Source organism: Tachysurus fulvidraco, chromosome 8, assembly GCF_022655615.1.
Source record: "Tachysurus fulvidraco isolate hzauxx_2018 chromosome 8, HZAU_PFXX_2.0, whole genome shotgun sequence".
Lineage (NCBI taxonomy): Eukaryota > Metazoa > Chordata > Actinopteri > Siluriformes > Bagridae > Tachysurus > Tachysurus fulvidraco.
In genome coordinates, this window is record NC_062525.1 from 23,313,313 (window position 1) to 23,340,812 (window position 27,500).

The 27,500-nt window shown below is 41.4% G+C and overlaps 1 protein-coding gene across 11 annotated transcripts in view; it reads left to right on the forward strand.

Moving 5' to 3' along the window:
• The window catches only part of tanc2b (tetratricopeptide repeat, ankyrin repeat and coiled-coil containing 2b), a 158,016-nt gene that overhangs the window by 107,869 nt on the left and 22,647 nt on the right, over positions 1 to 27,500 (forward strand). For 9 of the 11 annotated variants that reach the window (XM_047817196.1, XM_047817195.1, XM_047817197.1 and 6 more), the window contains 7 exons: positions 7,931 to 8,079; positions 10,896 to 11,058; positions 12,604 to 12,846; positions 23,263 to 23,391; positions 26,525 to 26,560; positions 26,978 to 27,259; positions 27,442 to 27,500. The exon at positions 27,442 to 27,500 is cut by the window's right edge and continues 66 nt beyond it. In XM_047817196.1, coding sequence (XP_047673152.1) covers positions 7,931 to 8,079; positions 10,896 to 11,058; positions 12,604 to 12,846; positions 23,263 to 23,391; positions 26,525 to 26,560; positions 26,978 to 27,259; positions 27,442 to 27,500 — 1,061 coding nt within the window. The remainder of the gene's footprint in view (positions 1 to 7,930; positions 8,080 to 10,895; positions 11,059 to 12,603; positions 12,847 to 23,262; positions 23,392 to 26,524; positions 26,561 to 26,977; positions 27,260 to 27,441) is intronic. The other 2 variants (XM_047817198.1, XM_047817204.1) reach the window with 1 other exon arrangement.

Below are 27,500 nucleotides of genomic sequence, written 5' to 3' on the forward strand. Positions count from 1 at the left end.
GGGCTGTTACTGTATGTGTCTTATCCTGTAATAGAGTGTATTTAAGAACAGAGCGTAGGCACTGAGATCTATACATGCGCTCGTTTCAGTGCAAAACAAAAACATCCCTCAGACCGTTCATGCACAGGTGAGGATGATAAAGAAGATGATGATGAAGATGATGATGATGATGATTTATTTTCAAACATGTTCTGTTTCTCCAGTAATGAAATGACACAGTAATGACACAGAGTTGTGTACTGTATTTCTACATACACCAGATAAATGGCATAAAAAGTTGAACTGGGATTTAAATTCACAACCTTATGGTGATTAGTGTGGAGCCCTTTGAGCCGTCGGTTTCTCAGCATTGGGATGAAATAATCCGTCTTCTTCACTCGCAGTGTCTGTCTGTCTGTCTGTCTGTCTGTCTGTCTGTCTGTCTGTCTGTCTGTCTGTCTACTATAATAACACATTCAGAAAGCAATGTGTATATTAAGGATGTCACTGCATATGAATACAATATTCAGATTAAACAGAGAATACATTCTCAACAAATATGTGTACTTATACAAAGAACAGAGCGCTTTTTCTTTCTTTCTTTCTTTCTTTCTTTCTTTCTTTCTTTCTTTCTTTCTTTCTTTCTTTATTTGATTTCTTTTTTTTTTTTTTGCGACAGTCTGCCAGCTTTAGGGACTCACGCCGAACAAAAACAAATTGAAAACCAATGTAAAATTTACCTTAATGTTGAATGTAAAGAAGGAATGAAAGAACAGTTTGCGAAGCTCATGGTGAAGGTTGCCAGGTTTCGGCAAACTTCCCCACGTTATCTATATTTCAAAAAAACAAGCCTAAAATATTCTGCGGTAGAAAAATTTGGTCATATATTTTTCAGCTTTTTTTTTTTTTTTTTTTTTAAACAGATTAACATGGGTGCATATTTTTAGATTTGAAGAATGTATCTGTGGAAATAAATAAATAAATAAATAAATAAATAAATAAATAAATAAATAAATAAATAAATAAATGTCGCAGGGTATCTCTGCAGGGATCCACGACATGATTCTCTGTCTTTAGAAAGAAAGGAAATATTTATTTTAATATAGAGACAAAGAAAATATTCATAAAATTATAAATGCAATGTACTTATTATAGCTTAAAGGACTCCAGTTTGTCCCAAAGCATTACGGAGGTAGGATGCAAGTGCAGGGTGATTTTAATCCACAAAGCAAGGTGCCAAAACATAGTACCAAACAGTTCCACACAAAACCAGATAATGTGGAAATGTTCATAAAAATAGACACATTCAAAAATACCAGAACATGCAAAAGTAATGGAACACCCACACACACACACACACACACGATTTAAGATTTAAACCATATTCCAAAAGCCCAGGTCAAAAAACAAGCGGTAAAAAGTTCAGTCAGGGCAAAACACCTAGATCTAAGGGAAGCGAGATTCAAAAGAAGTCACATGTCAAAACTGGAGTGCACAACAGAAACACAAAGGCTTTGCAATTCAAAAGAAACTGAGTGAATTCCTCTGAAACACGAAGTCTTAAAAAGTGGAGAAGCAAATTAAAGTGGCGCAGGAGGGGATGTGGTAGCCTTGTGGTTGAGGTATTGGATTACCAATTAGAAGGTTGTGAGTTTGAATCCCAGGTCCACCAAGCTGCTACTCCTGGACCCCTGACAAGGCCCTTAAAGGTGGGGTGCACGATGTTTGAAAGCCAACGTCGACATATAAAATCACCAAAACAAACACGCCCCTAACCCAAATGGGTACCACCCCTGTATCGATAGCTCCGCCCACACATACATACGTAACCCAGGCAACTACTGGAAAGAAACGTGTCTTTATCATAGCTGAAGGGAAGAACAATACGATTGCAGATAAACAAACAAGCAAAAATGACACACAAGCATAATCATGTAAAGGACAAAGGCATATATTAGTTCTGTGTAACAAAGCAAAACCAACGTTACTCACCTATCGAGAAGGAAAAAAGCGCCTCGGTGTCCCATCGCAGGCCTTCCTGCTCCTTCAGTGCTGTTCGCTTTTCGTTTTTATCCGCCATGTATTCAATCGTTGTCCTCTAATGTCAGACATGTGCACTGAACACTCTCTCTGCCACATATTGACAAGACACGCCCCTTTCTGCTCATTGGCTACACGTTTGTTTTGTTTGTCGGCCCGACTCAGCTCCCTGAAGCATTTCTCAAACATTGTACACACCACCACTGTTGTATAATAAATATGAGATAAAATTGAAGTTGCTCTAGATCAGGTGAGCTCAGTTAAAGGTCCAGGGATTGAGGACATGCACCTCGAAACAGAATTGAAAGACTTTAGCATTCATATATATATATATACACACTAAAAGGTTAAATTAGAAATTAAGGTTAAATTAGAAATTTCTAATGGATGAAAGGATAGATAGATAGATAGATAGATAGATAGATAGATAGATAGATAGATAGATAGATAGATAGATAGATAGATAGATAGATAGATAGATAGATCAATGGGTGAATAGATAGATGGATGGATGGGAGGATGGATAGATGGATGGATGGGTGTATAGATGGATGGATGAGTGAATGGATGAAAGGATAGATAGATGGGAGGAGAAAAGGAGAGATTAGATGAATTAAGAAGAAAAATACTGTATGGAGTTTATTAATAATAAAGTGCAGGGTTAAAATAATGTCTAGACACCAGCTGAGGAACTTTGGGATATGTTCTGTAAAGAATCGCTAATGAAGCCAGCCTGTACCGGATTTAATCAACCGAACGATATCTTGCTGTTCTAGCATAGTACAAGCTGTATGCCGTGCAGGTTGAGGAAATATTATACAATACACCGGGTACCACAATCTCGAGTGGTTTCACTCAGCGCAGGTCTGTTCAGCAAACTACTAAAATACTTTTAATATTAATAATAAGTACTTTATCCTGCTCGGGCTCGTGATGGATATGGAGTCTATCCTCGGGAGAAATGAGAGCGAGGTGAAGGGAAACCGGGCACAACGATCAGATTCAGTGCATCTACAGTAGTAACAGTATTTGAAGACTTCATAGCATTCATATAAATGCTAAAAGATTACATCAGAAATCTCTCAGACCACTGGATTTCTTTGTATTTGAAATGGTTACTGACAATGTTGTGGGAAGTCTCGCTCTAACCACGAGCTGTGGATCTGTGTCCCTTAACCAGACAACCTTTTTTGGTCTTTAGGTCATGTCTTGACCTCTCAACACAATGATCCTTACCATGTTTAACTCGACTGCTTATTTACAACCTTTTAGGCACTTTGTATAATAGCATCTCATTAGGCTTCAGACTCCCACAACCTGGCTTATCTAACGCAAGGTTTTATAACCCATCTTTAAAATCATTATTTGGCTTAGTTTTGATTGAGAGCACAAAGGATTTAGACAACACCCATGTTATAGATAATTAAATAAAGTTATCTGTTACATAACTGATAACTGGGAAACACACTAATATCACAGCGGGGTTCTAACGGTCTCTCCGGGCCATGGTGGGAGATCAGGAGCAGCACCAGCTAAACAGTGCGAAAGTTTTTAAACATGTGATGATATTTAATGTTCTATTCTGGTTATAAACAGTATCAAAAGTCGTGGCCTAATGGTTAGAGAGTCTGACTCCTAACCCTAAGGTTGTGGGTTCAAGTCTCGGGCGTCTCGGGACACGACTGAGGTGCCCTTGAGCGAGGCACCGAACCCTTACAACTGGTGCTGCAGCATAAATGGCTGCCCACTGCTCCAGGTGTGTGTTCATGGTGTGTGTGTGTTCACTGCTGTGTGTGTGTGTGCACTTTGGATGGGTTAAACGCAGAGAATGAATTCTGATTATGGGTCGCCGTACTCAGTCGTTATGTCACGTCACTTTCACTTTCATCAAAAGAACAGCAGCTTTAAAGGTGCCAACATCTCACAACACAACTCTCTCATTTCCCATTTGGCCATGGCTTGAAGTATACCTTGAGGTAACCATGGCCAATCAAATGTCCTTTTTGACACTGTCATGTCAGTTTCTTCTCTAGAACATTAGAAGTATTTGGCCGTTTTGTCCACATAGGCTGCTCAGGTCCTTATTCAGTCTCTTGTCATTTCAAGGCTGGACTACTTCTACTCTCAGCTGTCAGGTCTATGAACGCAATTCATCCTCTGCAAATGATTCAAAATGCAGCTGCATGACTTGTTTTCAACCTGCCTAAGTTCCCACATACCATCCCACTGCTGCTCCGGTACCTTCAAAACACTGAGGCTTGCCTACAAAGCCAAAAATGGACCAGCTCTTACCCTTAAAGCTCTTATCACTCCTTGCACTTACACCTCACACCCTTAGATCTACCAGCACTGCTCAGCTGCTCCCACTGTCTCTCCAGGTAAGAAGAAGGTACAGTATACAGCGAGACTCTTCTGTTCTGGCACTGAGGTGGCGGAATGAACTTCCCCTAGATGTCTGAACAGCTGAGCTACTGACCGTCTGCAAATGACGGTTGAAGACCTACCTCTTTCTGAAACACTTAACATCCTGAACAGGTTGATGGTATCATAAGTCTGTAACCTAGTGAACCACTGGTAATGTATTCCTCTATAGAGACTTCAATAAGGACCTCTGCTAATTACTGCAAATGGAAATGTAGACTTGTTCCTGGTAGCAGTTGCTTTCTTTTTGCATCGACTACTGAATTTGCAAATCATTGTTTTTTGTTTTTTTTTAAACCTAGAAGAGAAAAATAACGGCTGGGTTTAAGAAGCTGTGGTGCTTGGACCCCTATCAAGAGTAGTGTTGTCGAGTTCACAGAAAAAATGCTAGTGTTTTTGTCGTAAACGTACTTGCAAGAACCCTCTGTTTAGCAATGACCTATGAAATGTTCACTGTCAGGAGTATTAAGTAACAATTAGGAGCTATCAGAGTGAAAGACGTGATGTGATTCATGCTGTTTGTCTGGGCTTGATTAGTTAACAAGCCTTAAGCTACTTTCAGAGACAATCTTCTGAAAGAAATCTCAACACATTCTGACTTCCTGGTGCGACTACGGTACATTTTGGTACAGGGATATTTCTCGAATGAAATAATAAATAAAGGTAAGAACGTTATGAAAAAAAGGAAAAAGTTGTTTCAGACAGAGTATACACAATTCTTTCTTCACATATCCCAGCTTTGGAGGTTGGGTCAGAGCACAGGGTCAGCCATGATACAGCACCACTGGAGCAGAGAGAGTTAAGGGCCTTGCTCAAGGGACCAATGGGAACAGTTTGGCAGTGCTGGGGGTTAAACCCCAATCCTTCCATCAACAGCAGCTCAGAGCCATAATCTGTTGAGCTCCCACTGCCCTGGTGGGCAAGGATGTGACATACATACTTAATCATTCAAATATACAGAACATCAATATATAACCTTTTCCAGAACCCTCATTAGACCCATATGAACTTGGATTGTCCGTCATGGATAGATTTACAATCAAGCAAGGGAAGATTCTGGTTATTTACGTGTCTATATCTACACATAACAGCATGTTATGTATCAACAGTTATTGTAGCAACAGTCCACGAAGCAAGTTGTTCCGTCACTAGCCTCTTTGTTCCTCTCTTTTAAACTTAATCATACTGTTTTATTCAGAAACCAGGAAGAGTAAAGTGCTCGAGCCTGAAAACCTGAGACTGCGACAAAGCACCGAGATCGATAAATGTTATTGTAAATAAACGTCTGCAGGCAACGTTCTGTTTTACTATTTGATTAGTGTTCGATTATGTGGCTTATTACAGGCAGACAGACTTACAGGCAAAACTGCTGTTAAAGAAAGTTCTGGCCAATCAGGTTTGAGATTTGGTCTAATTATTGTTGGTAGGAAGGGTGGAGTCAAGGATTGCGGTGGACGGGTGACTTCATTGTACTATATAGTACTAACCAGATACTGTATATTCAGTTATATAGAATAGATTAGAAGCCTTCATTTTGGTCACATATACATGACAGTACAGTGAAATTCATTCTAAACACATCTCAAATTTTTTGGAGGTTGGGGTCGGAGCGCAAGGTCAGACATCATACAGCGACCCTGGAGCAGGGAGGGTTAAGGGCCTTGCTCAAGGGCCCAACTGTGGCAGATTGGCAGTGCTGCGGCTTGAACTCTGATCCTCAACCCAGAGCTTTAACCACTGGAGCCACCATTGTTGTCATTTAAAGATTCTGAATTTAACACACATTTTTCACACACACACACACACACACACACACACACACACACACACACACACACACACACACACACACACACACAAGGTTCGTGTTTGCCCTCACGACACTACTGAACCTATAGGATGCAGTGGGTGTGACTACTAAACAGCAAGAAGGTCGTTGATGTTCTCAGTATCGCTGTTTTGTTCAGGTTCATTTGTGAGATCGCTATCACTTACCCAGACTCTCTGGAGACTTTCTGGATTAAGGGATGACTGGATTACTGAGTGTGTTGTAATACAGGTAGAGGAGCTGGATAATAACATCCCTAGGTTTTTTTGTCGTGTGTTTGATTTAGATAGAATAAGCTATACATCGATTTATAATGCAGTCCAGATGCAGACCCAGCAAAACAATACAACGGACCGAACCGAGCGCCCGGAGCAGTCACGTGAGCACTGCGGCTTCTGTAACTTCTCACCTAGTCATGCGTTTATCTGAAGGCAGCTCGTCAGACCAGAAAGAATCTAGAGATCTAGAGAGGTTTACTTGTAATGGGGAGAGATTTAACAGCATAACTACTGTATGAATACAGGATGTTTAAAGAACAACGGATGTACAAGTACGAGTTTATTCCTCGCTGTAGTTCACTGTGCCGTTTATTGGTCGTATGTAAGTTTTTAAAATCTCCTCGATTCTTCTCGACACTTTAGAGATCTACAGCGACAAATTCCTGCCTTAATGATTGAAATCCCGCTTGATTTGCTTCATTTTATAGGATAAAGTTTGTGTACAGAGGTGTGGGAGAGATTTGTGGGTGTTGCCTCATGGGAGTTGGGTGTGTCTTGATTGTAAGCTCACTCATACACACACACACACACACACACACACACACACACACACACACACACACACACACCCCTGAGTGAAGAACAGAGGTCCACATACACATATACACACACACACACACACACACACACACACACACACACACACACACACACACACCCCCCCCTGAGTGAAGAACAGAGGTCCACATACACATATACACACACACACACACACACACACACACACACACACACACACACACACACACACACACACACACACTTAATGACAGTGTGACAGAACCATATATACAGTGTGTTTGGGTCGAGGAAGGATTTCTTGGTGCTGGTGGAATGGCATGGTCGAGAACAGGTGTGCTATCCCCCCCCCCCTCTCTCTGTAGACATAACAGAATTGCAGAAATCTATTATTCTCACTGTCTCTACTTCTACTTCTATAGCCTTGTCAATACTATATGTAAGGAATTGTGCAGCCTTTTTGTGTGTGTGTGTGTATGTGTGTGTGTGTGTGTGTGTGTGTGTGTGTGTGTGTGTGTGTGTGTGTGTGTGTGTGTGTGTGTGTGTGTGTGTGTGTGTGTGTGTGAGTGTGTGTTTGTGGATCACTCAGCCCCTCCGTAACTGCACCACCCTCAGGCACACACCGTACCTGCTTATATAAGTCACTTTATATACTTTTTTGTTATACTTTTTATTTTTTATTACTGTTTATTTTATTTGTTTTCTACCTGTGGGGTTTTTTTCCTGCCATGACAGTCATGAAGCTGACACACAACTAACGAGAGATGAACCTGATACACCAGTGCACTGAGTGCTTCTTTTAATGGACTCTGAAGTTTAGCGCCTCATTTAACTCCCACTCTCGTTCTGCCCCCCTCTCCATCAGGGGAAGTAGGTGAGGAGCTCGGCCCCCCTCCTTCAGTGGATGAGGCTGCCAACACGTTGATGACTCGCCTTGGCTTCCTGCTCGGAGACAAAATGAGCGAGGGCCCTCCGGAGCTGCACTACAGCATAGAGGAGGCCGAGGACGCGCAGGTAGGACACGTCACTTCACTTTAGATAGATCACAGTGCTGAATGTTTGTTTAGACCATTTCTAATCATTTCCATGATTTTCTTTCACGGTTATTAACCAATAAAATTCAGGTCCAGTTCAGAGTTAATGAGTTTACATCGGTCTTAAGTCACGGCACACTTCAGCTTATCTTTATGGGTTGCCAGATCTTAGCATTTAGACCCCTTTAAATTGGCACAAATCAGAAAACTGTTTATTTTATTGCTTGCTAAAAAAGCTGATAAAAATAGCACTTGATCCAGCGCTTCATCCTTTTCCTTCTTGTCACGTATCTGATGATGACGTATCCTCTTTTATCTCACGTTTCACTGCATATCATTGTATTGTTAAAGAATGCAAAAGTCATTGGGATAAGCGGATCTTTCTTAAGTGCGTCTCACCTCCCATGTCGTCCATGTGGGGAGAGAAATTCTTATGTAAATTTTAAAGACATTGAGATATTCTGTGTTATGTTTATGTATTTAATATTGTTTAAAGAGCAATGGACGGAGAAGAAGAAGTCTATTCCTCGATATAAATTCCTAGGTCTTATCGGTGGTGCGATGAATATACCGTGTGTATCCAAAGGATTCAAAATAATTCGTCTCTCCGTTCATTTGTCTGTAAGGTTTATAAACTCATGAGCAATTGCTGCATTCATTCATCTGAATTATTTCTTATATTTTGCCTTAAATGGATCTCCAAATATTAAAACAAAAACAAAAAACAAATAAGTAATAATAATAATGGGCACGGTGGCTTAGTGGTTAGCACGCTCGCCTCACACCTCCAGGGTTGGGGGTTCGATTCCCGCCTCCGCCTTGTGTGTGTGGAGTTTGCATGTTCTCCCCGTGCCTCGGGGGTTTCCTCCGGGTACTCTGGTTTCCTCCCCCGGTCCAAAGACATGCATGGTAGGTTGATTGGCATCTCTGGAAAATTGTCCATAGTGTGTGAGTGTGTGTGTGAATGAGAGTGTGTGTGCCCTGTGATGGGTTGGCACTCCGTCCAGGGTGTATCCTGCCTCGATGCCCGATGACGCCTGAGATAGGCACAGGCTCCCCGTGACCCGAGAAGTTCGGATAAGCGGTAGAAAATGAACAAATTAATAATAATAATAATAATAATGTATTGTTCTGAATCAAGACTGTAGTAGTTCTCTATTAAAGCCACGAGGTCTTAACCCATTTCTCTATACAGCCTTTAGTAAATATTACTTAAGATTTTATTGATTTATTGATGATTTCAGCCCTGTTCGCTTATGCAGTCTATTGTCTCTTTGCTTGTATTGTTCTTCCATGTAAAGCGCCTTGGTTTTATTGGAAATGAAAGGTGCTATATAAATAATTATTTCCGTGACAGTCAGTGACTCCAGGGAATGAATAGGCTGATGGAAAAAAAACTGAGCCAAGATGGAGGAACATAGCAAGCCCTGTCACAGTGTGTGACAGCCGTTTAGGTTGAATGGGCTGTACAGAGCCGGAGCCAGAACTCGTGCTCTCTCTCTCTCTCTCTCTCTCTCTCTCTCTCTCTCTCTCTCTCTCTCTCTCTCTCTCTCTCTCTCTCTTTCTCTCTCTTTTTTCTCTTTTTTTTCTCAGCCATCCACAGAGAAGCTTTTTTTTTTAATATATTAGAAGCCTCTCAGTTATCTACTGAGAAATATCTACTCTTTCGCAACAAACAAAATAAAAACGATTAAAAAACAACAAAAATTGAACCCATTTTGAACCCGTAACGATCAGCACCGAGAACGAATGCTGAGAAAAGGATGAGGCTCGTAATGGGAAGTTAGTCCTAGGTTTGAAGCATGGGGTCGGTAGCATCATGCATCAAAAAATAAACAAATAAATAAATAAAACTGATGAGGAAGGAGGATTATGTAGAAATAGTGAAGCAACGTAGGATCTAACTGTAGCTCAGAGGATTAAACAGGACATTAAACAGAAAATCTCTGATCTGAAACCAGTAGAAAAAAAAAAGTTTGAGAAAAGGAAGTAAAAAAAAAAAAAGAAAGGTGTTTCTGTGTGAAAAGGACCACGGAGCACTCCAGGTCTCCATATTCGTGTAAAGAGTTTCTCCTAGTGGCGAAAATTCTTAGAATTGTGGACGTTTAAACTTCTAATTGCAGAGAAGATCCTAGTAAAGATTAAAGTTCTTCATAAGGATAGTAACCCTTAAAAGAGCTCATGAGGTCAGAAAGTGTTAGGAGAAGTGAGGAGGACTTTTAAGGAGGATTAAGAAGTTTTTTATTATTATTTTTAATCAGAGGAGAAAATGACTGAAAGGTGAAGAAGGAGAAGAAATGTATTGTATTCAGTATTGATGCAGATTAGATCGTATATAATATAACAGATATCATTTGTCTGTATGACATTTCTGCTGTTTGTCAGAGATGTTTACAGTTACATTTACATTACATTTCTAACACACAGATGTTAGAACATCTGTAATATGATGGGTAACGAACGTAATCCCTACAATAAAGACTCAAATATCATAACATAGAGACAAAGCGAAGGTTTATAACAGACCAGATTTTAAAAGCACTCCTTTTTTTATCGGACAACCAATCACAGTCTTCAAAATAATGTGTCACCTAGTAACAGGTTAAGCCCCGCCTCCTCTCTAAGATAAAGGTTGTATTTTTCTCGCAGTCTGAAGATAAGATTCCTAGTTAGAAATTTGGAAGTGTTGGGACAAACTTCTGGAAGGTTGGTTAAAGTGTTAGGTTAAACTTCATGCAGCAACACCAAACACGAACAAAGCGTGTGTGTGTGTGTGTGTGTGTGTGTGTGTTTAAGGGCGTGGGAGTGAGCGGCAGGATGAGTCCATGCTCCACTCTGACCAGCAGCACAGCATCTCCTCCGGCCTGCAGTCCCTGCTCCACTCTGCCTGCTGGAGCTCCAGGACAAGCCATCAGCAGCCCCACCTCCACGCTGGAAAGCAGAGACAGTGGCATCATTGGTGAGTTCACACACACACACACACACACACACACACACACACACACACACACACACACACACACACACACACACACACACACACACACATTCAGGGGTAAAATCAAACACCTGAGCTGAGAATCAAACCCACAACACTGCTGGTCTCATCCATCTATCTATATATCTGTCTGCCTGTCTATCTCATGGTCTCTGTCTGTTTTAATCTATCTATCTATCTATCTATCTATCTATCTATCTATCTATCTATCTATCTATCTATCTATCTATCTATCTATCTATCTATGCCTTGTGTATATGATCTACATATGTGTGTGTGTGTGTGTGTGTGTGTGTGTGTGTGTGTGGTGTGTGTGTGTGTGTGTGTGTGTGTGTGTGTGTGTGTGTGTGTGTGTGTGTGTGTGTGTGTGTTTTATTTTATTTATCTCCACCACAATTATGTGCATTACAAGCCACATTTCAAGTAAAATTGTTTCACTTAATCACAGATATTTTAACAGCCAGTTTCTTATAATAATAAATTATTTACATATTTACAATTAATTATGTCAATTCTGCTACTCGGATGTAACAAGCAAGCTTCTAGAACTCTGTGGCAAATTTGCCAGAATCTAGTCCCAGTGATATCTGATGGGTTTTTTCCGGACCTGATCTATTTTTAATCTAAATCTCTATTCACTGAACCTGTGATTAGTCCAAACAACCATCTCAATACATGAGAGAAAATCGGATGTAAATACATTCAAAAGCACACAATAAACTGTAATCTGTTCTGATAATATAATAATAATAACAACCCTGTGCTGAAAAAATGACTTAGTAAAACACAAGCACACGTTCCTCCATCCCTGAGATCAGCAGTACACAGATTTAGAGCTTCATTTAAAAAGACCTCTGTTATAAACTCACAAGTTTTTTAATATGCAAAAAAAACTATATATGTATATTTTTTTGCATAATTGCATAGTCACCTGTTTTGAATACTGAGAGTGAGAGGTTCATGTGAGAGGTTCATGTGAGAGGTTCATGTGAGAGGTTCATGTGAGAGGTTCATGTGAGATGTTCATGTGAGAGGTTCATGTGAGATGTTCATGTGAGAGGTTCATGTGAGAGGTTCATGTGAGAGGTTCATGTGAGAGGTTCATGTGAAAGGTTCATGTGAGAGGTTCATGTGAGAGGTTCATGTGAGATGTTCATGTGAGAGGTTCATGTGAGAGGTTCATGTGAGAGGTTCATGTGAGAGGTTCATGTGAGAGGTTCATGTGAGAGGTTCATGTGAGAGGTTCATGTGAGAGGTTCATGTGAGAGGTTCATGTGAGAGGTTCATGTGAGAGGTTCATGTGAAAACTTTTATTTCTTTTCAGAATATATTTGAAATGAATAATTGTTGCAGATATTTAGTTCAACCTGAATATCTCACGTGTCTGCTCTCACGTGCGTGTGTCTGGACTTCATCTTGTAGCTCAGCAGATTGTCTTTATCCTTTAATAATGACCATTCTGTTGTTTTCCCTTCTCTACCACCCTCTTTGTCCTCTCGCACCCAGCCACACTGACGAGTTACTCAGAGCCTGCGGATCGCAGTGCCAAGCATGGAGAGGGCACTCGCGCCAGCAGCCTCAAACTTTGGCATTCGCAACGCGCCACACTCGACTCTGGCCTTTACCGCCTTGATGAAAACATGGCTGCCTCCACCCACAGCCTCAACAAGATTCCTGAACCCAGCTCCACCCACCACTCCACTCACCCCACCCCCCTGTACCTCATGCCCCGCCCGAACTCTGTGGCAGGTGAGTCAATACCCCCAGCTCGGTTCCCATTCACGAAAATCTCCTGTTTAATTGTGTATGCTTCAGTTAAGAGAAGTGACATGATTATATATAACTGATTAGACGTGATGTGATGTGATGTGACGTGATTATATATAACTGATTAGACGTGATGTGACGTGATGTGACGTGATTATATATAACTGATTAGATGTGATGTGACGTGATGTGACGTGATTATATATAACTGATTAGACGTGATGTGACGTGATGTGATGTGACGTGATGTGACGTGATTATATATAACTGATTAGACGTGATGTGACGTGATGTGATGTGACGTGATGTGACGTGATTATATATAACTGATTAGACGTGATGTGACGTGATGTGACGAGATTATATATAACTGATTAGACGTGATGTGACGTGATGTGACGTGATGTGACGTGATTATACATAACTGATTAGAATTATGCTCTGAATGCAAGCTCTGACTCAGCGGCTGAAGAAGCTGGTTAACACGTTTTAGCCAGATTAATGTAGAAGGTGTCTGAGATATCTATCTATCTATCTATCTATCTATCTATCTATCTATCTATCTATCTATCTATCTATCTATCTATCTATCTATCTATCTATCTATCTATCTGTCTATCTATCTGTCTGCTTGTCTATCTATCTATCTATCTATCTATCTATCTATCTATCTATCTATCTATCTATCTGTCTGCTTGTCTATCTATCTATCTATCTATCTATCTATCTATCTATCTATCTATCTATCTATCTATCTATCTGTCTGTCTGTCTGTCTGTCTGTCTGTCTGTCTGTCTGTCTGTCTGTCTATCTATCTATCTATCTCTGTCTTTCTATCTATCTGCCTGCTTGTCTATCTATCTATCTATCTATCTATCTATCTATCTATCTATCTATCTATCTATCTGTCTGTCTGTCTGTCTGTCTGTCTGTCTGTCTGTCTATCTATCTATCTATCTATCTATCTATCTATCTATCTATCTATCTATCTATCTATCTATCTATCTATCTGTCTGTCTGCTTGTCTATCTATCTATCTATCTATCTATCTATCTATCTATCTATCTATCTATCTATCTATCTATCTATCTATCTATCTATCTATCTGTCTGTCTGTCTGTCTGTCTGTCTGTCTGTCTATCTATCTATCTATCTATCTATCTATCTATCTATCTATCTGCCTGCTTGTGTATCTATCTATCTATCTATCTATCTATCTATCTATCTATCTATCTATCTATCTATCTATCTATCTATCTATCTGTCTGTCTGCTTGTCTATCTATCTATCTATCTATCTATCTATCTATCTATCTATCTATCTATCTATCTATCTATCTATCTATCTATCTATCTATCTATCTATCCCTCCACTTTTGATCTTTTGTACATTGCGACACAACGTTGTTTCAGAACAGATGAACTGACAAAGTCAGCGCTTTAATGAATTCTGATGCAATGTTTAGTGTCAGGTGAATTTTCCCATGTTTATTAAAATGTCCCTGAGACTCTGGCTCTGGCTTAACACACTCTCCAGGACAGAGTCAGACGTCTCCATTCATCCATCCGTCCTTCGCTCAGGGTGCGGGGCCGTTATGGAGGGTGTCTCCGAAGGCTTCAGTATTCTAAATGTGTACTAACCCTAAGGAAGCTTTCCTAGCATCTGTTTAGTACGAAGAGGAAAAGAAGAGAAAGAGGAAATCAAGTGTGTTAATGTTAATCATGAAAATCATTCTTGAACCGTTTGTTATTCTACTGAAGATTTGCCTCCATCCCCAAAGCCCAGACCAACAGAGTGTGTGTCTTGACATCTGACTGGTTTTACAGATTAAGAGCTTGTTTATTGTTGTTGTTGTTCTTGTTGGGAAGTGTGAAACTGTAATCCCAGGGCTCCAGCTTCAGCAGCGACACCTTGTTAGTAGAAAATGGCTGCTCTGTTGGTTTGGTGTCCCGTCTGCTGTCCGTGACCTGCTCACTTTCTTTTTTTAGTAGTACAGGTGTGGGCCTACGTCCTTGGGGATGGGGGGTGGGGGTGGGGTGTCTTTTTAATACTAAAGTAAAAATAGAAAAGAAAACATAAGCGATATATTATTCAAAACGAATTTCTCAGTCAGAGATGTCGTCTCACTTCCTGTTTTGACCCTTTATTACCCTCCCAGGAAAAAAAAAAAATCTAAAATCTGTTTAACAACCTTTACCGTCGTTTCGCGATCGTCTGACTAAAGGATCGGACGCACCGTTTGGTAGGAGTGCAGAAACTACTCAGTGTGATGCCCTAACGTCCTGCATAGTGGGCTTAAAAAGTGCTTCCTGATGATTCATGATTTCAAATGTCAGCACTGTAGAGTATTAGTGTATAAAGCCTTCTAATGATGGCATGGAACAGCAGGGTAGAGAGAAAAAACATCATTTTTATTACATTTCAAGATGAAGGACATTTTAAAACACCAGACTTAATGTTTTTTTTTTTTTTTTTTTTTTTTTTAAATAGACTTTGGGAGTCTCTTGTGCTGGCGGCTTTGTCTTCCTTCCTATCACCTTTCTTTTGACACGTCTCACTCGGAGTTAGTTGACTAAACGTGATTATATTAACCAGAGAGACGATCCTACATCAGCGCTCTTAATATTAGACGCTTTCTACCTACGTGATTAGATTTTTTTTAGACGGTAAAGCCGAGCCCCTCAGCACCGCATTATCCTGTAGTAATATGATTATTGTGCTCTGTTTAGGTTCAAGGCTTGACATACAGTTTATCTGCTGTTCTCATGAAATCATCATTTCGTGCTCGGAAAACAAAACAGATACGATGAAGCTTTGTGTGGTGTAACACCATAACATTTTATTAAGATGGTCAGCACTGTCAGTCTGTCTAAAATTTCCACCACACTATCTATCTATCTATCTATCTATCTATCTATCTATCTATCTATCTATCTATCTATCTATCTATCTATCTATCTATCTATCTATCTATCTATCAGTGACAGTGACCCATACTCAGAATTTGTTCTCTGCATTTAACCCATCCAAAGTGCACACACACACCGTGAACACACACACACACACACACCGTGAACACACACCCGGAGCAGTGGGCAGCCATTTATGTTGCGGCGCCCGGGAAGCAGTTGGGGGGATTTGGTGCCTTGCTCAAGGGCACCTCAGTCATAGCCAACCCGAGACTCGAACCATTAGGCCAGGACTGCCCCAATTTTCACATACTGTATCCCAGGCTATTATGAGTCTGGGGTCAGAGCGCAGGGTCAGCCATCATGTGGGCCTTGCTCAAGAACCCAACGTAGACGTCTCAGCAGCTTGTGGCCTTGAACCCCAACCTTCCGATTAGGAACCCAGCGCCTGGACCGCTGGACCATCACATCCTATCTATCTATCTATCTATCTATCTATCTATCTATCTATCTATCTATCTATCTATCTATCTATCTATCTATCTATCTATCTATCTATCTATCTATCTATCTATCTATCTATCTATCTATCTATCTATCTGCTTGTCTATCTATCTATCTATCTATCTATCTATCTATCTATCTATCTATCTATCTATCTATCTATCTATCTATCTATCTATCTATCTATCTATCTATCTATCTATCTATCTATCTATCTATCTATCTATCTATCTATCTATCTATCTATCTATCTATCTACAATACAAAACAATACACATACAATAAAGGTTAGCGATCAGAAGTTTGTGAGCTCTAATCTCAGGTCCACCGAGCCAACACTAGGTCCTTGCATAACATGAGATAATAAAAAAGTAGGTTGCTCTGTATAAGGTCATGTGCCAAAATGCAATAAGTAAAATTCTCCTCCTCCCTTCATTTTTTCACCATGGAAACCCGAGGAAAGGCACAGTAAGGACCAGGCTAACTCTTATCTGTGCTAATGAGTAGTACTTGAGTGTGTTTAGTTACTCGTAGAGAAAGTTGTGGCAAAATATTGAGTTGAGGATGAGAACGGTGACGAAGAGCAACTGTTCTGACCTGTTGTCAAGGACCAACCGGATGTGAAGCTGAGGATTATCAACCAAAAAAATGGGAAAAAGAGAAGAAAGAAAAAGTTGAAAAGGAGGATCGGGTTGAACTCCCATGATAGAGCAGATCAACACTCGAAGGTTTAAGCCGTCTCCAAATCCCTTTGAGCATGACATCAAATCTATAGAGATAGAGAGCGATGGAAGAATTACACACTGAAAAAAAAGGAAGGAATAATGGAAGGAGGAAGAAGGTAGCATGATCGATCGATAGCAATCCCAATGCCCTGCATAATCACGGCAATTTGTCACAAGGGCAAAAGGATGTATCTAAACGCTGTGATGCGCAAGTCTATTGTGTCTATTGTATCCTCGGGTTTAGCCGAGGATCTTCCTAAAGAGCTCGGTGAGCTGAAACATAAACAGCAGGGTGCTTCTCTTCTCTTCAATCCGTCCTTTCCGGTTAGTTAACGTAGCTCATGTTATTTCACAAAGCTTTCGTTTCTCATCTAAAGGTAGTGCTGGAACCTTTAATTAAACAGGTTATCGAGCTCTGTGTTAGCAATCACATCCATCTACCGCCATACACAATCATAACTGTAATTATCAAGGACATTAGTCCACGGCTTGTTGTAATTGCAGCGCACATTATGTTCTCGCCCTAACACCGCCAGGCTCACCGAATTATCCGATGATTGCGCCGCAGCCCGAGTGCCGTGCAGATATTATTAGAGGTCCTCAGTATTTTTAAGTACACAAAATGATCAGCACCTCGCCTTGCGCTCCAGATTTGTTTCGTTACATGGAACGAGGTGCATAAGGCATGAAATTACTAGCATGCACTTTCCAAGGATTAGCCTTGATCATGAGATAAGATGTTATTCATCAAGAAGGGAAATTAAGGTCTTTCAATAAACTCTTATCTTGTGTCATAGTGCCACTCGGGCCGAAGAAAGAACGGACCAAAAATTCCGTGAGGAAAAACATTCTTCTAATAAACGATGCCCTGCAACACGAAGGCTAAAGGTTCTACTTCCTCCATCGTGCGCTAGAGACGGTTTGTTATTAACTGTCCCCGAAACACGTTTATCCGAACCTTTATTTGTTTAACAGACTCTAATTCAGTGACTCATAAAATGTGCAGACAGCAGAGGGCATAGTTATAAAAACTTCAGTGAGATGCTGTAAGGAGTCATAACCTACTGACAAGGATGATCAAGTGCACTGTTAGGAGAGATCGTTAAATCATCGCGTGCTCCACGAACGAGTTACGCTAAAGCACCACATCCAGCCTGGAAAAACCTTCATGTCATTTTGATGAAATCTTCTGAAAGTTTAAACTAGAAAAAAACCTGCCCTGAGAATCTGCCCTGACTTTCCTTCACCAATAACAAGACATCCACTGTAGGTTGATTGGCGTTTCGAAATTGTCCGTACCGTGTGAATGGGTGTTCCCACAACCCAGAAAGGTTAGTGGTGTATTATCTATCTGTAATGATCAAGCCTGCAGTGACGGTGGTGAGATAAAACTGCTGGAGAAACCTTTAGAGGAACCAGACTCGGAAGGGAACCTCATCCTCATTTAGGTGACACTGGACAATAAATAACGATAAGTAAATGTAAATAATGTCCTCTCTACAGCAGTCTATAAGACGTGAGTAGTGATTACACCCCTTAGATTTTTGTAAATATTTTATTATATATGTTCATATGACAACACTTAAGAAAAGACACTGTGCTACAAGTTCAAGTACATGGCACCTCATGGCAAAGAACTCTCTGAGGATCTGAATAAACAATTGTTGCTCTACATAAAGATGGCATGGGCTATAAGATGGCCAAGACCCTGAAACTGAGCTGCAGCATGTTGGACAAGACCATACAGCGGTTTAACAGGACAGGTTCCACTCAGAACTGGCATCGCCATGGTCCACCAAAGAGGCTGAGTGCACGTGGTCAGCGTCATATCCAGAGGTTGTGTTTGTGAGATAGACGTATGAATGCTCCAGTATTGCTGCAGAGGTTGAAGGGGATGGAGGGGGTTCAGCCTGTCAGTGTTCAGACCATACACCGCACACTGCATCAAACTGGTCTGCATCTCTGTCTTCCCAGAAGGAAGCCGCTTTTGCTGAAGACAAGCAGACTAAGGACATGGATTACTTTGACCATGTCCTGTGGTCTGATGAGACCAAGATAAACTTATTTGGTTCAGATGGTGTCAAACGTGTGTGGTGGCAACCGGGTGACGAGTACAAAGTTAAGTGTGTCTTGTCTACAGTCTGGGCTGCACGAGTGCTGCCGGCACTGCAGAGCTACAGCTCATTGAGGGAACCATGAATGCCAACACATACTGTGACATACTGAAGCAGAGCACGATCCTCTCCCTTCGGAGACTGGGCCGCAGGGCAGTATTCCATCATGATAACGACCCCAAACACACCTCCAAGACCACCACTGCCTTGGTAAAGACGCTGAGGGTAAAGGTGATGGACTGACCAAGCATGTCTCCAGACTTAAACCCTATTGAGCATCTGTGGGGCATCTTCAAATGGAAGGTGGAGGAGCACAAGGTCTGTAACATCTACCTGCTCTTGCATGGAGGAGTGGAAGAGGAATCCAGTGGCAACCTGTGACGCTCTGGTGAACCCCATGCCCAGGAGGGTTAAGGCAGTGCTGGAAAATAACAGAGGCAGGAAATTTGGATGGGACAGCAAATTTACACTGTTATACAAGTTGTACACTCACTACAGAACTTTACATCGAGTCATTTTGTCAGTGTTGTCACATGAAAAGATATAATAAAATATTTCCATACTGTATAGATACGATACATATGAGTGTCATATGACATCCAGAGTCATGCAGAACAAGACAATGTTTAAACAACCCTCACGCTCAGAAAGATTCCAGCAACTAGGAATTCAAAGACCTGTATACTGTAGCACAGTGGTCCCCAACCCTTTTTTCACCGCGGACTGGTCAATGTTTGATAATTTTACCGCGGCCCCCTGGGGGTGGGGGGTGGCAGCTATACAATTAAATTAAAATTAATAATTTTACTTTAATTGTATTTAAACATGCCTTTTTAACTCACTACAACGCTAAATCAATGAGAACCCTGAGCTTGTTTCTTTACAACGAGACGGTTCCATCTGGGGTAACAGGAGACAATGACACCCGAAGTGTGTTGCTTATGTCCAGTTTATTCCGTTGTTTTGTTTCGGTTGCCATCACTGCAGAAAACCCCTCTTCACACAGATAGCATGTCGGAAATGGCGATAGGGATTTAAGTGCTGTGGAGACAATCTCAGGGTATTCCGCTATGACTTTAATCCAGAACACCAGCAGAGTTTCTAACTTTCTAACGACGTCTGTTTCGTGCTCATTGTTGCTAATTCGTGGGGTAAATTTGAGCAAACACAATATACACGTACACCAAGCACTGTTAAACATGACAAAGTACCGGTGAACAGAGAGAAGAGCGATACACACTTTCTCTCTCCACCAAAGCTACAACACCACTGCCGCTCGCAGCCGCTCAGCTCCAGACGTCACCTAAAACCGGCCAGATATCATATTTTACGCCTGCGCGGTATTGGTGTGGCTTTAGGTGACGTCTCTCAGCTCCCGGTTATTAACCTCTCGTCCATGGAAAGTCCCACAAACCCGAGAGTAAATAAAATGGAAATAATTTAATGTTTCTTGGGCAGCCCGGTACCATTTGGTCCCGGGGGTTGGGGACCACTGCTGTAGCAAACCTGGAAAGAATAAATCGACTCTATTACTTTGGGGCCTGAAAATGTAACCTGAAATGGACATTGTAGGTGTTGATTCATCATCGCTGTGCAGAGCTTCCTTCTACCTCCTGCAGTCCACTGGGAGATTGGAAACCTGGTGAAAAGTCATACCCTGTAGAGGTGTGTGTGCGTGTGTGAGTGTGTGTGTGTTTTTATGTGCCCAAATTCACACACAGACTCACTCTCAAATACAGTTTGCGTACCCACCGAGTTCAGCTTCAGTGAGCGAGACCCGAGAGACAGACCTACTCAGGCAGTGTGCTGCATTGCAGATACAGCAGAATATGAGTTCGTATAGGTTTGCTTAATAGTACGGCAAAAAGGAGAACCGAGGTATGTTTATTAGCATGAGCGTAGACCAGGGGTCGGCAACCTTAAACACTCACAGAGCTGTTTTTCATTTTGAGCAGTTTGAACTAACCTTAATAAAAAGGTTAAGGTTACTTTTTAAATAAAATGTTCTATGTCTAATCGAGTCCTCTTCGGCTCTCAAGTTTTGAAGACAGGCAAGCGTGAAATCACACACACACACACACACACACACACACACACACACACCCCGCACCATTGGTTGTTGGGTTAAATCTTTCCCAGATAGTGCTATTTTCTGATTGGCTATTGTGTAGCCTCTTTTTTGATTGGCTGATAAGTGTCAGGCTTGACTAATAACTTCAGGGGAGACGAGCTTGATTCCTGCGCGGTTCCCTAGAGACAGCGGTGCGGACTGATACGTTTTGGGCGCTGCAGCTTATTAAATATATGATAAATAGTCAAAAAGTTTTTCTGCATGAGAAATACGATGTGTGGCGCGAGAGCGTGAGAAAAGACCCGAATGCGTGACTGTCACTCTCAATGCGTGACACCTGACAGTCCTGCATGACATCAAAATTTTAACTTGCCGGCTGCAGCAAACCAAAAATGCGTCTGCTTCTGTGTGTCAGATTTCGCAAGTCGGCGGTTATGATGCATATTTTGAGCGGAAAAAAAATTAAACACGGTTTATTTTAATGTTACAAGAGCATCATAATTTTAGAATTTAGAATTACTTTTTTTAAACTGACTAATGTAACTAACTAACTAAAATAAAATAAATTTGAATTAAATCTTTATTTTCCAAATCTACAAGGAGCCGCAGCAGAGGGATGAAAGAGCCACTTGCGGCTCCGGAGCCGCGGGTTGGCGACCCCTGGCGTAGACGGTTCACTTCCTAGGTTCTTGGATTATGTGGCAAGAATTTACAAAACGCACCTCAACTACATATTTGTATACATTGTGCAATGTCTTTGAAGCTTCCCTTTGTGCAGATGATGAATACATATGGTCAAGCCCGATTTAGTCCACAGTTCACAGAGTTCCATTCGGGCTTTTACTCATCCCAAGACCCAACTCAAGTCCAAGTCCAAATCCAAAAGCTCCTTGCGATTCACCTGGCACTATAGACTCCTTCCCTAATGGGGGGAATTCGTGGCCTAATGGTTAGAGAGTCTGACTCCTAACCCTAAGGTTGTGGGTTCGAGTGTCGGGCCGGCAATACCACGACTGAGGTGCCCTTGAGCAAGGCTCCGAACCCCCCCAACTGCTCTTCGGGCACCGCGGCATAAATGGCTGCCCACTACCGGGTGTGTGTTCACGGTGTGTGTGTGTGTGCACTTTAGATGGGTTAAATGCAAAGAACGAATTCTGAGTATGGGTCACCGTACTTCGCCGTATGTCACGTCACTTCACTGAATGCTAAATAAACCTACAGTAAATCTCCTTCCAGAAGCTTTAACACTTTAAATGTATTTGTTAGTAGCAGGCTTCGATTACGTAGAGCATCCACCGCACTAGTCGCATGAGCTGTTACCATAGAAACACCAATCAGAAAAGAGAGTTCGGCAGAATACACATGATGTGTAACAGTTAGAGGATCACTGGATTTAAACCCTGGAGAAATACAAGAACATGTAGAAGTTTGAGATTTTTTCTTTATCGTTTTGCTTTTTAAGTTACACGTTCTGATGTCCGTGGAACATTTAGGTGACGCCGGACAGTAATTAATAATAATAACTCAATTTATTCGTATAGCACTTTAAACAATTCCCATCGTCTCAAAGCAACTTTACAGAAGTATGGAAACAGAAAAGAGAGAAAAAGAAATAAATATATAACAATAAAAAAAAAGAAAATATAAGGATCAAAATGAAGAAATGAATATAGACAATTTAAAGTTTAAAATTTAATTTTAAAATATTAAAAAAAAATAATATAGTTTCAATAATACAGATATAATTAGATAATATAGAAAATTCCAAAAAAGAAGCCATGGATATGATTATTCATAATTATAGATGAAATGAAGGCATCTAATAAGCATGTCATCCTTTTCCAATCCAAATCTCAGCTCCAAAACCTTTCCTCTGCTGCTTCGTTGATGTTTTCTGTTCCAGGTCATGATGATGATGATGATGATGATTCTTAAATGGGCTCAAATGATCAACATGGAGGTTTAATTCTAGTCTAATTTGGTGTTATGATGCAACACAATGTCTCTTTATTTGCATTATACTCATTCATACAACCGCTCATGGTTTCTCTTCCGTTTCTTCTCCGCACCATCAGCCACCAGTTCAGCTCATCTAGAGGACCTGGCTTATCTGGATGAACAGAGGCACGCTCCGCTCCGGACTTCACTGCGCATGGCACGCCAGAACAACATGGCCTCCGGAAGATCTGGCCAGGATCTGAGAGGTAGTGTATCTAGTGTGTGTGTGTGTGTGTGTGTGTGTGTGTGTGTGTGTGTGTGTGTGTCTGTGTCTGTGTCTGTGTTCAGTGTCAAGACTGATAACACATCTTGTATTTATTATTTTACTTCAATTAATCCACAAGGACTTAAACAGCAACTCAAACACACTAAACATCTACACACTGCATTCATCGATGCCCAAGCTTCAAATCCACCGTATTCACCAGATCATTAAAAAAACCTAAAAGGAAAAGTGTGTGTGTGTGTGTGTGTGTGTGTGTGTGTGTGTGTGTGTGTGTGTGTGTGTGTGTGTGTGTGTGTGTGTGTGTGTGTGTGTGTGTGTATATACGTGTGCATGTATATGTGTGTGTAGACGTGTGTATATATGTGTGCATGTGTGTGTGTGTTTGTGTGTGTAGATATCTGTGTGTATGTGTGTGTAGATATGTGTGTGTGTGTGTGTGTGTGTGTGTGTGTGTGTGTGTGTGTGTGTGTGTGTGTGTGTGTGTGTGTGTGTGTGTGTGTGTGTGTGTGTGTGGTGAGATCTAAAACCCACAGACACCTCGACATTACTGATGAAGCTCTATAAAAGTGAGAGAATATAAAGACGACGTTACCTCCACACTAGTTAGTTGATCAGAACTGAAGTATTTTCAGACTAATAAAGTTGTGTAGCTTTCGTCTCCTTACCGTCTGCCTGATGTGTCTCTTTTCACCACTCTGACTAATGAACATCTCCACAGTGGTGCCTAGTGTATTAGTCAAGCCCTGGTCACACACACACACACACACACACACACACACACACACACACACACACACACACACACACACACACACACACACACACACACACACACACACACACACACACTCCCTTTTCTGTGTGTTATAAATTGGTGTTTAAACATTAAACGGCTTTCTCTTTTCCTGATCTGATTCCTCAGTCTGTTTGCTCTGGCCTCCTGTGTGTGTGTGTGTGTGTGTGTGTGTGTGTGTGTGTGTGTGTGTGTGTGTGTGTGTGTGTGTGTGTGTGTGTGTGTGTGTGTGTGTGTGTGTGAAGGTTTGTACTGAGTGACATCAGTGTCTGCTCTTAGTCTCTGTGTATCAGTGTCTCTGTCCCTCCAGAATACACTGAGCTTAACCTTTCTCCAGGGTGACACACACACACACACACACACACACACACACACACACATGTACACACACATATACAGACATGCACACACACATATATACATACACACACACACACACACACACACACACACACTCTCTCTCTCTCTCTCTCTTTATCCCGCCCTTTGTCTTGCACATACACACACACACTCTCTCTATGTCTCTCTCTCTTTCTTTCTCTCTCGTTCTCTCTCTCTCCCTCTCTCTCTCTCTCTCTCTCTCTCTCTCACACACACACACACACACACACACACACACACACACACACACACACACACACACACACACTTCAGTCATATGGAGCTTGCTCTTCATCTACTTTCTGTTAGAGCCTGTTTGCTGAGTCACTGTCAGCAGGTCAGTAATTAAATCAGCTCACACCTTGGAAAAAGAAGGAAAGCAGAAAGATAGAAAAAAAAGGAAAGACAGAGAGAGTTAAAGTGAGACGATTATCTTTTATAACCTTAATGTACAATCTGTTATTACTGGTATTGCAGCATCTGCAGCAGGTTGATGACAATTATAGCATCACATCAAATTACTTACAGCAAAGCAGGGATGTAGCACGACTTAAACACGGGACACATTTGAACAAACAGGACCACTTTCACTCCATATGCTTTACTTTATGGTGCCTCACAACTCCAGTGAGAACAGCAGGGTTTTACTGAGCTTTCCTCATCTGTAATTAAAATCAGCTGTAAAAATGACAGGAACCATGTGGAGGAGCAGGAACGTCCGACCTACAGTAGATGAGATCTAAAGCTACATTCATTTTTAATGGACCTGCATCGGAGCGGGAATGTTGCCAGATATTTACATTATAATTACATCTGTCTATCTATCTATCTGTCTATGCTATTTTGCAGCAATAGTAAAACCCTATACTACGATCTCTGAAATATTTCATTCATTTGGCTGCAGACGATTTTTACCCACATATTAGATTAGTAGCTGAAGAGGTGCAGTACGACTGACTACTGAAAAAAGCATGAAACTTAGATTTGCCACTCACCCTTATCCAGAGCGGCTTACGTTTTTATACAACTGAGCAATTGAGAGTTAGAGACCTTGCTCGGTGGCCCAGCAGTAGCAGCTTGGTGGACCTGGGATTCACACTCAAGACCTACTGATTGGTAGCCCAACACCTGAACCACTAGACTAGCATGTCCCACTAAATTTCTGAAGGTCCACACAAAAAAAAAACATATTCACCGTGGCCCGGTGTTTACAGGACAATTAACACAACCTCTGCATGGAAGAACAATGAGCGTCAGTCTTTAGATCGTCCACTTTACAAGCAGCACCAGCAGGTTCAGTTGTGTCTAATAACGTGACCATGAAGTCTAGGAAGGCTTTTAAATTCCCACCGTCGCTACGAAGCTAACACACAAGCAGAGCAGAGCGCAGAATGCCTGAGCATGGTGATCTCAACCCTGTGATTTTACCCTGAAACGAGTCAATGACAGGAAATGATGCAAACACGGCATATTTTGGGTTGAAGGTGACTTTTTTCTGTACTCGAGCTGCTATATTGAGCTGTGAGGAGCAATATGAACCCAAGTGACAGCGCTGTAGCTGAACAAAGTGCTGTAGCGCCAACAAACAAAGAGGAAATAAATCGTGGATTCATAGAAAGTTTATACAGTATATAGTTAGGATGCCTTGCAATACTACAATCTGTATCCATTTAGTTCTCCAAATATCCATATCTGTGGCCCAGAAGCTAAAGTGGCCTAAACGTTATTATTATTCTCATTATGTATTGGCTTTTTGGCTAAGCTTTCATTCTTATCATCTCTTGTCCAATTATGCCTTCATTACTTCATGCAGCTTTTCTCTCAATGCAGGCATTTTTCTCTCCTTTCACCTATATGTGTGTGTGTGTGTGTGTGTGTGTGTGTGTGTGTGTGTGTGTGTGTGTGTGTGTGTGTGTGTGTGTGTGTGTGTCTGTCTTAGCTTCTGCTAACCACATTGCCTGGCAGTCCCAGTCACGTAAGTTCCTGTTCTGCTAACGCTGCATACTTTTCACCTGCTGTGTAACTGCTGTATTTATTTTCCATTACTACTGTACATTTGTGTGTGTGTGTGTGTGTGTGTGTGTGTGTGTGTGTGTGTGTGTGTGTGTGTGTGTGCCCTGGTAAATCCTAAATGGCTTGTTTGTTCCATATCCTCATACTGTATAATGAGTGTTTGTACTCGTCACTGTGGTTTAAGGAGTTCACTCATCAGGTGAATTTGTAGTTGTTGATGCTAGAAGTCAAGTTTTCTTGATTTAACACTAATATAATCGTCCTCTCTGTAGTATTACATATCCATTATTCTTTTTGGCTGGTAATCCCTCTCTCTCTCTCTCTCTCTCTCTCTCTCTCTCTCTCTCTCTCTCTCTCTCTCTTTATCTCTCTCCCTCAGTGCGCTTCGCTCCATACAGGCTCCAGGACATAGCGCTAAAGCCGTTGCTCTTCGAGGTTCCCAGCATCACAGTGGACTCTGTGTTTACGGGCCGTGAGTGGCTCTTCCAAGAAATCGATGCTCAGTTGAGCAGCACCAACCGTGCGACCAACCGGGGCGTGGTGCTCGTTGGCAACATTGGCTTTGGCAAGACGGCCATAATCTCCCGCCTGGTGGCTCTCAGCTGCCACGGAAACCGCATGAGGCAGATTGCCTCCGACAGCCCACAGGCTTCACCCAAACGTAAGCTTTAAGGTTAAAGTAATTTTCAACCAAAGCTTGGGGCAGCGTTTAATATTTTCTGTTTGATTTCGTTACTGTTATTCTGCCATGATTGAGATAAAACCAGGAAGTTTTGTTATCGTGTCATTTGTTAAGTGTAGTGTGTTTTCATGCTTGTGTGTGTGTGTGTGTGTGTGTGTCAGATGGAGATGGACTTCCTCTTACACAGCCTCAGCCCACCCACGGTACGCTTGGAGGTGGC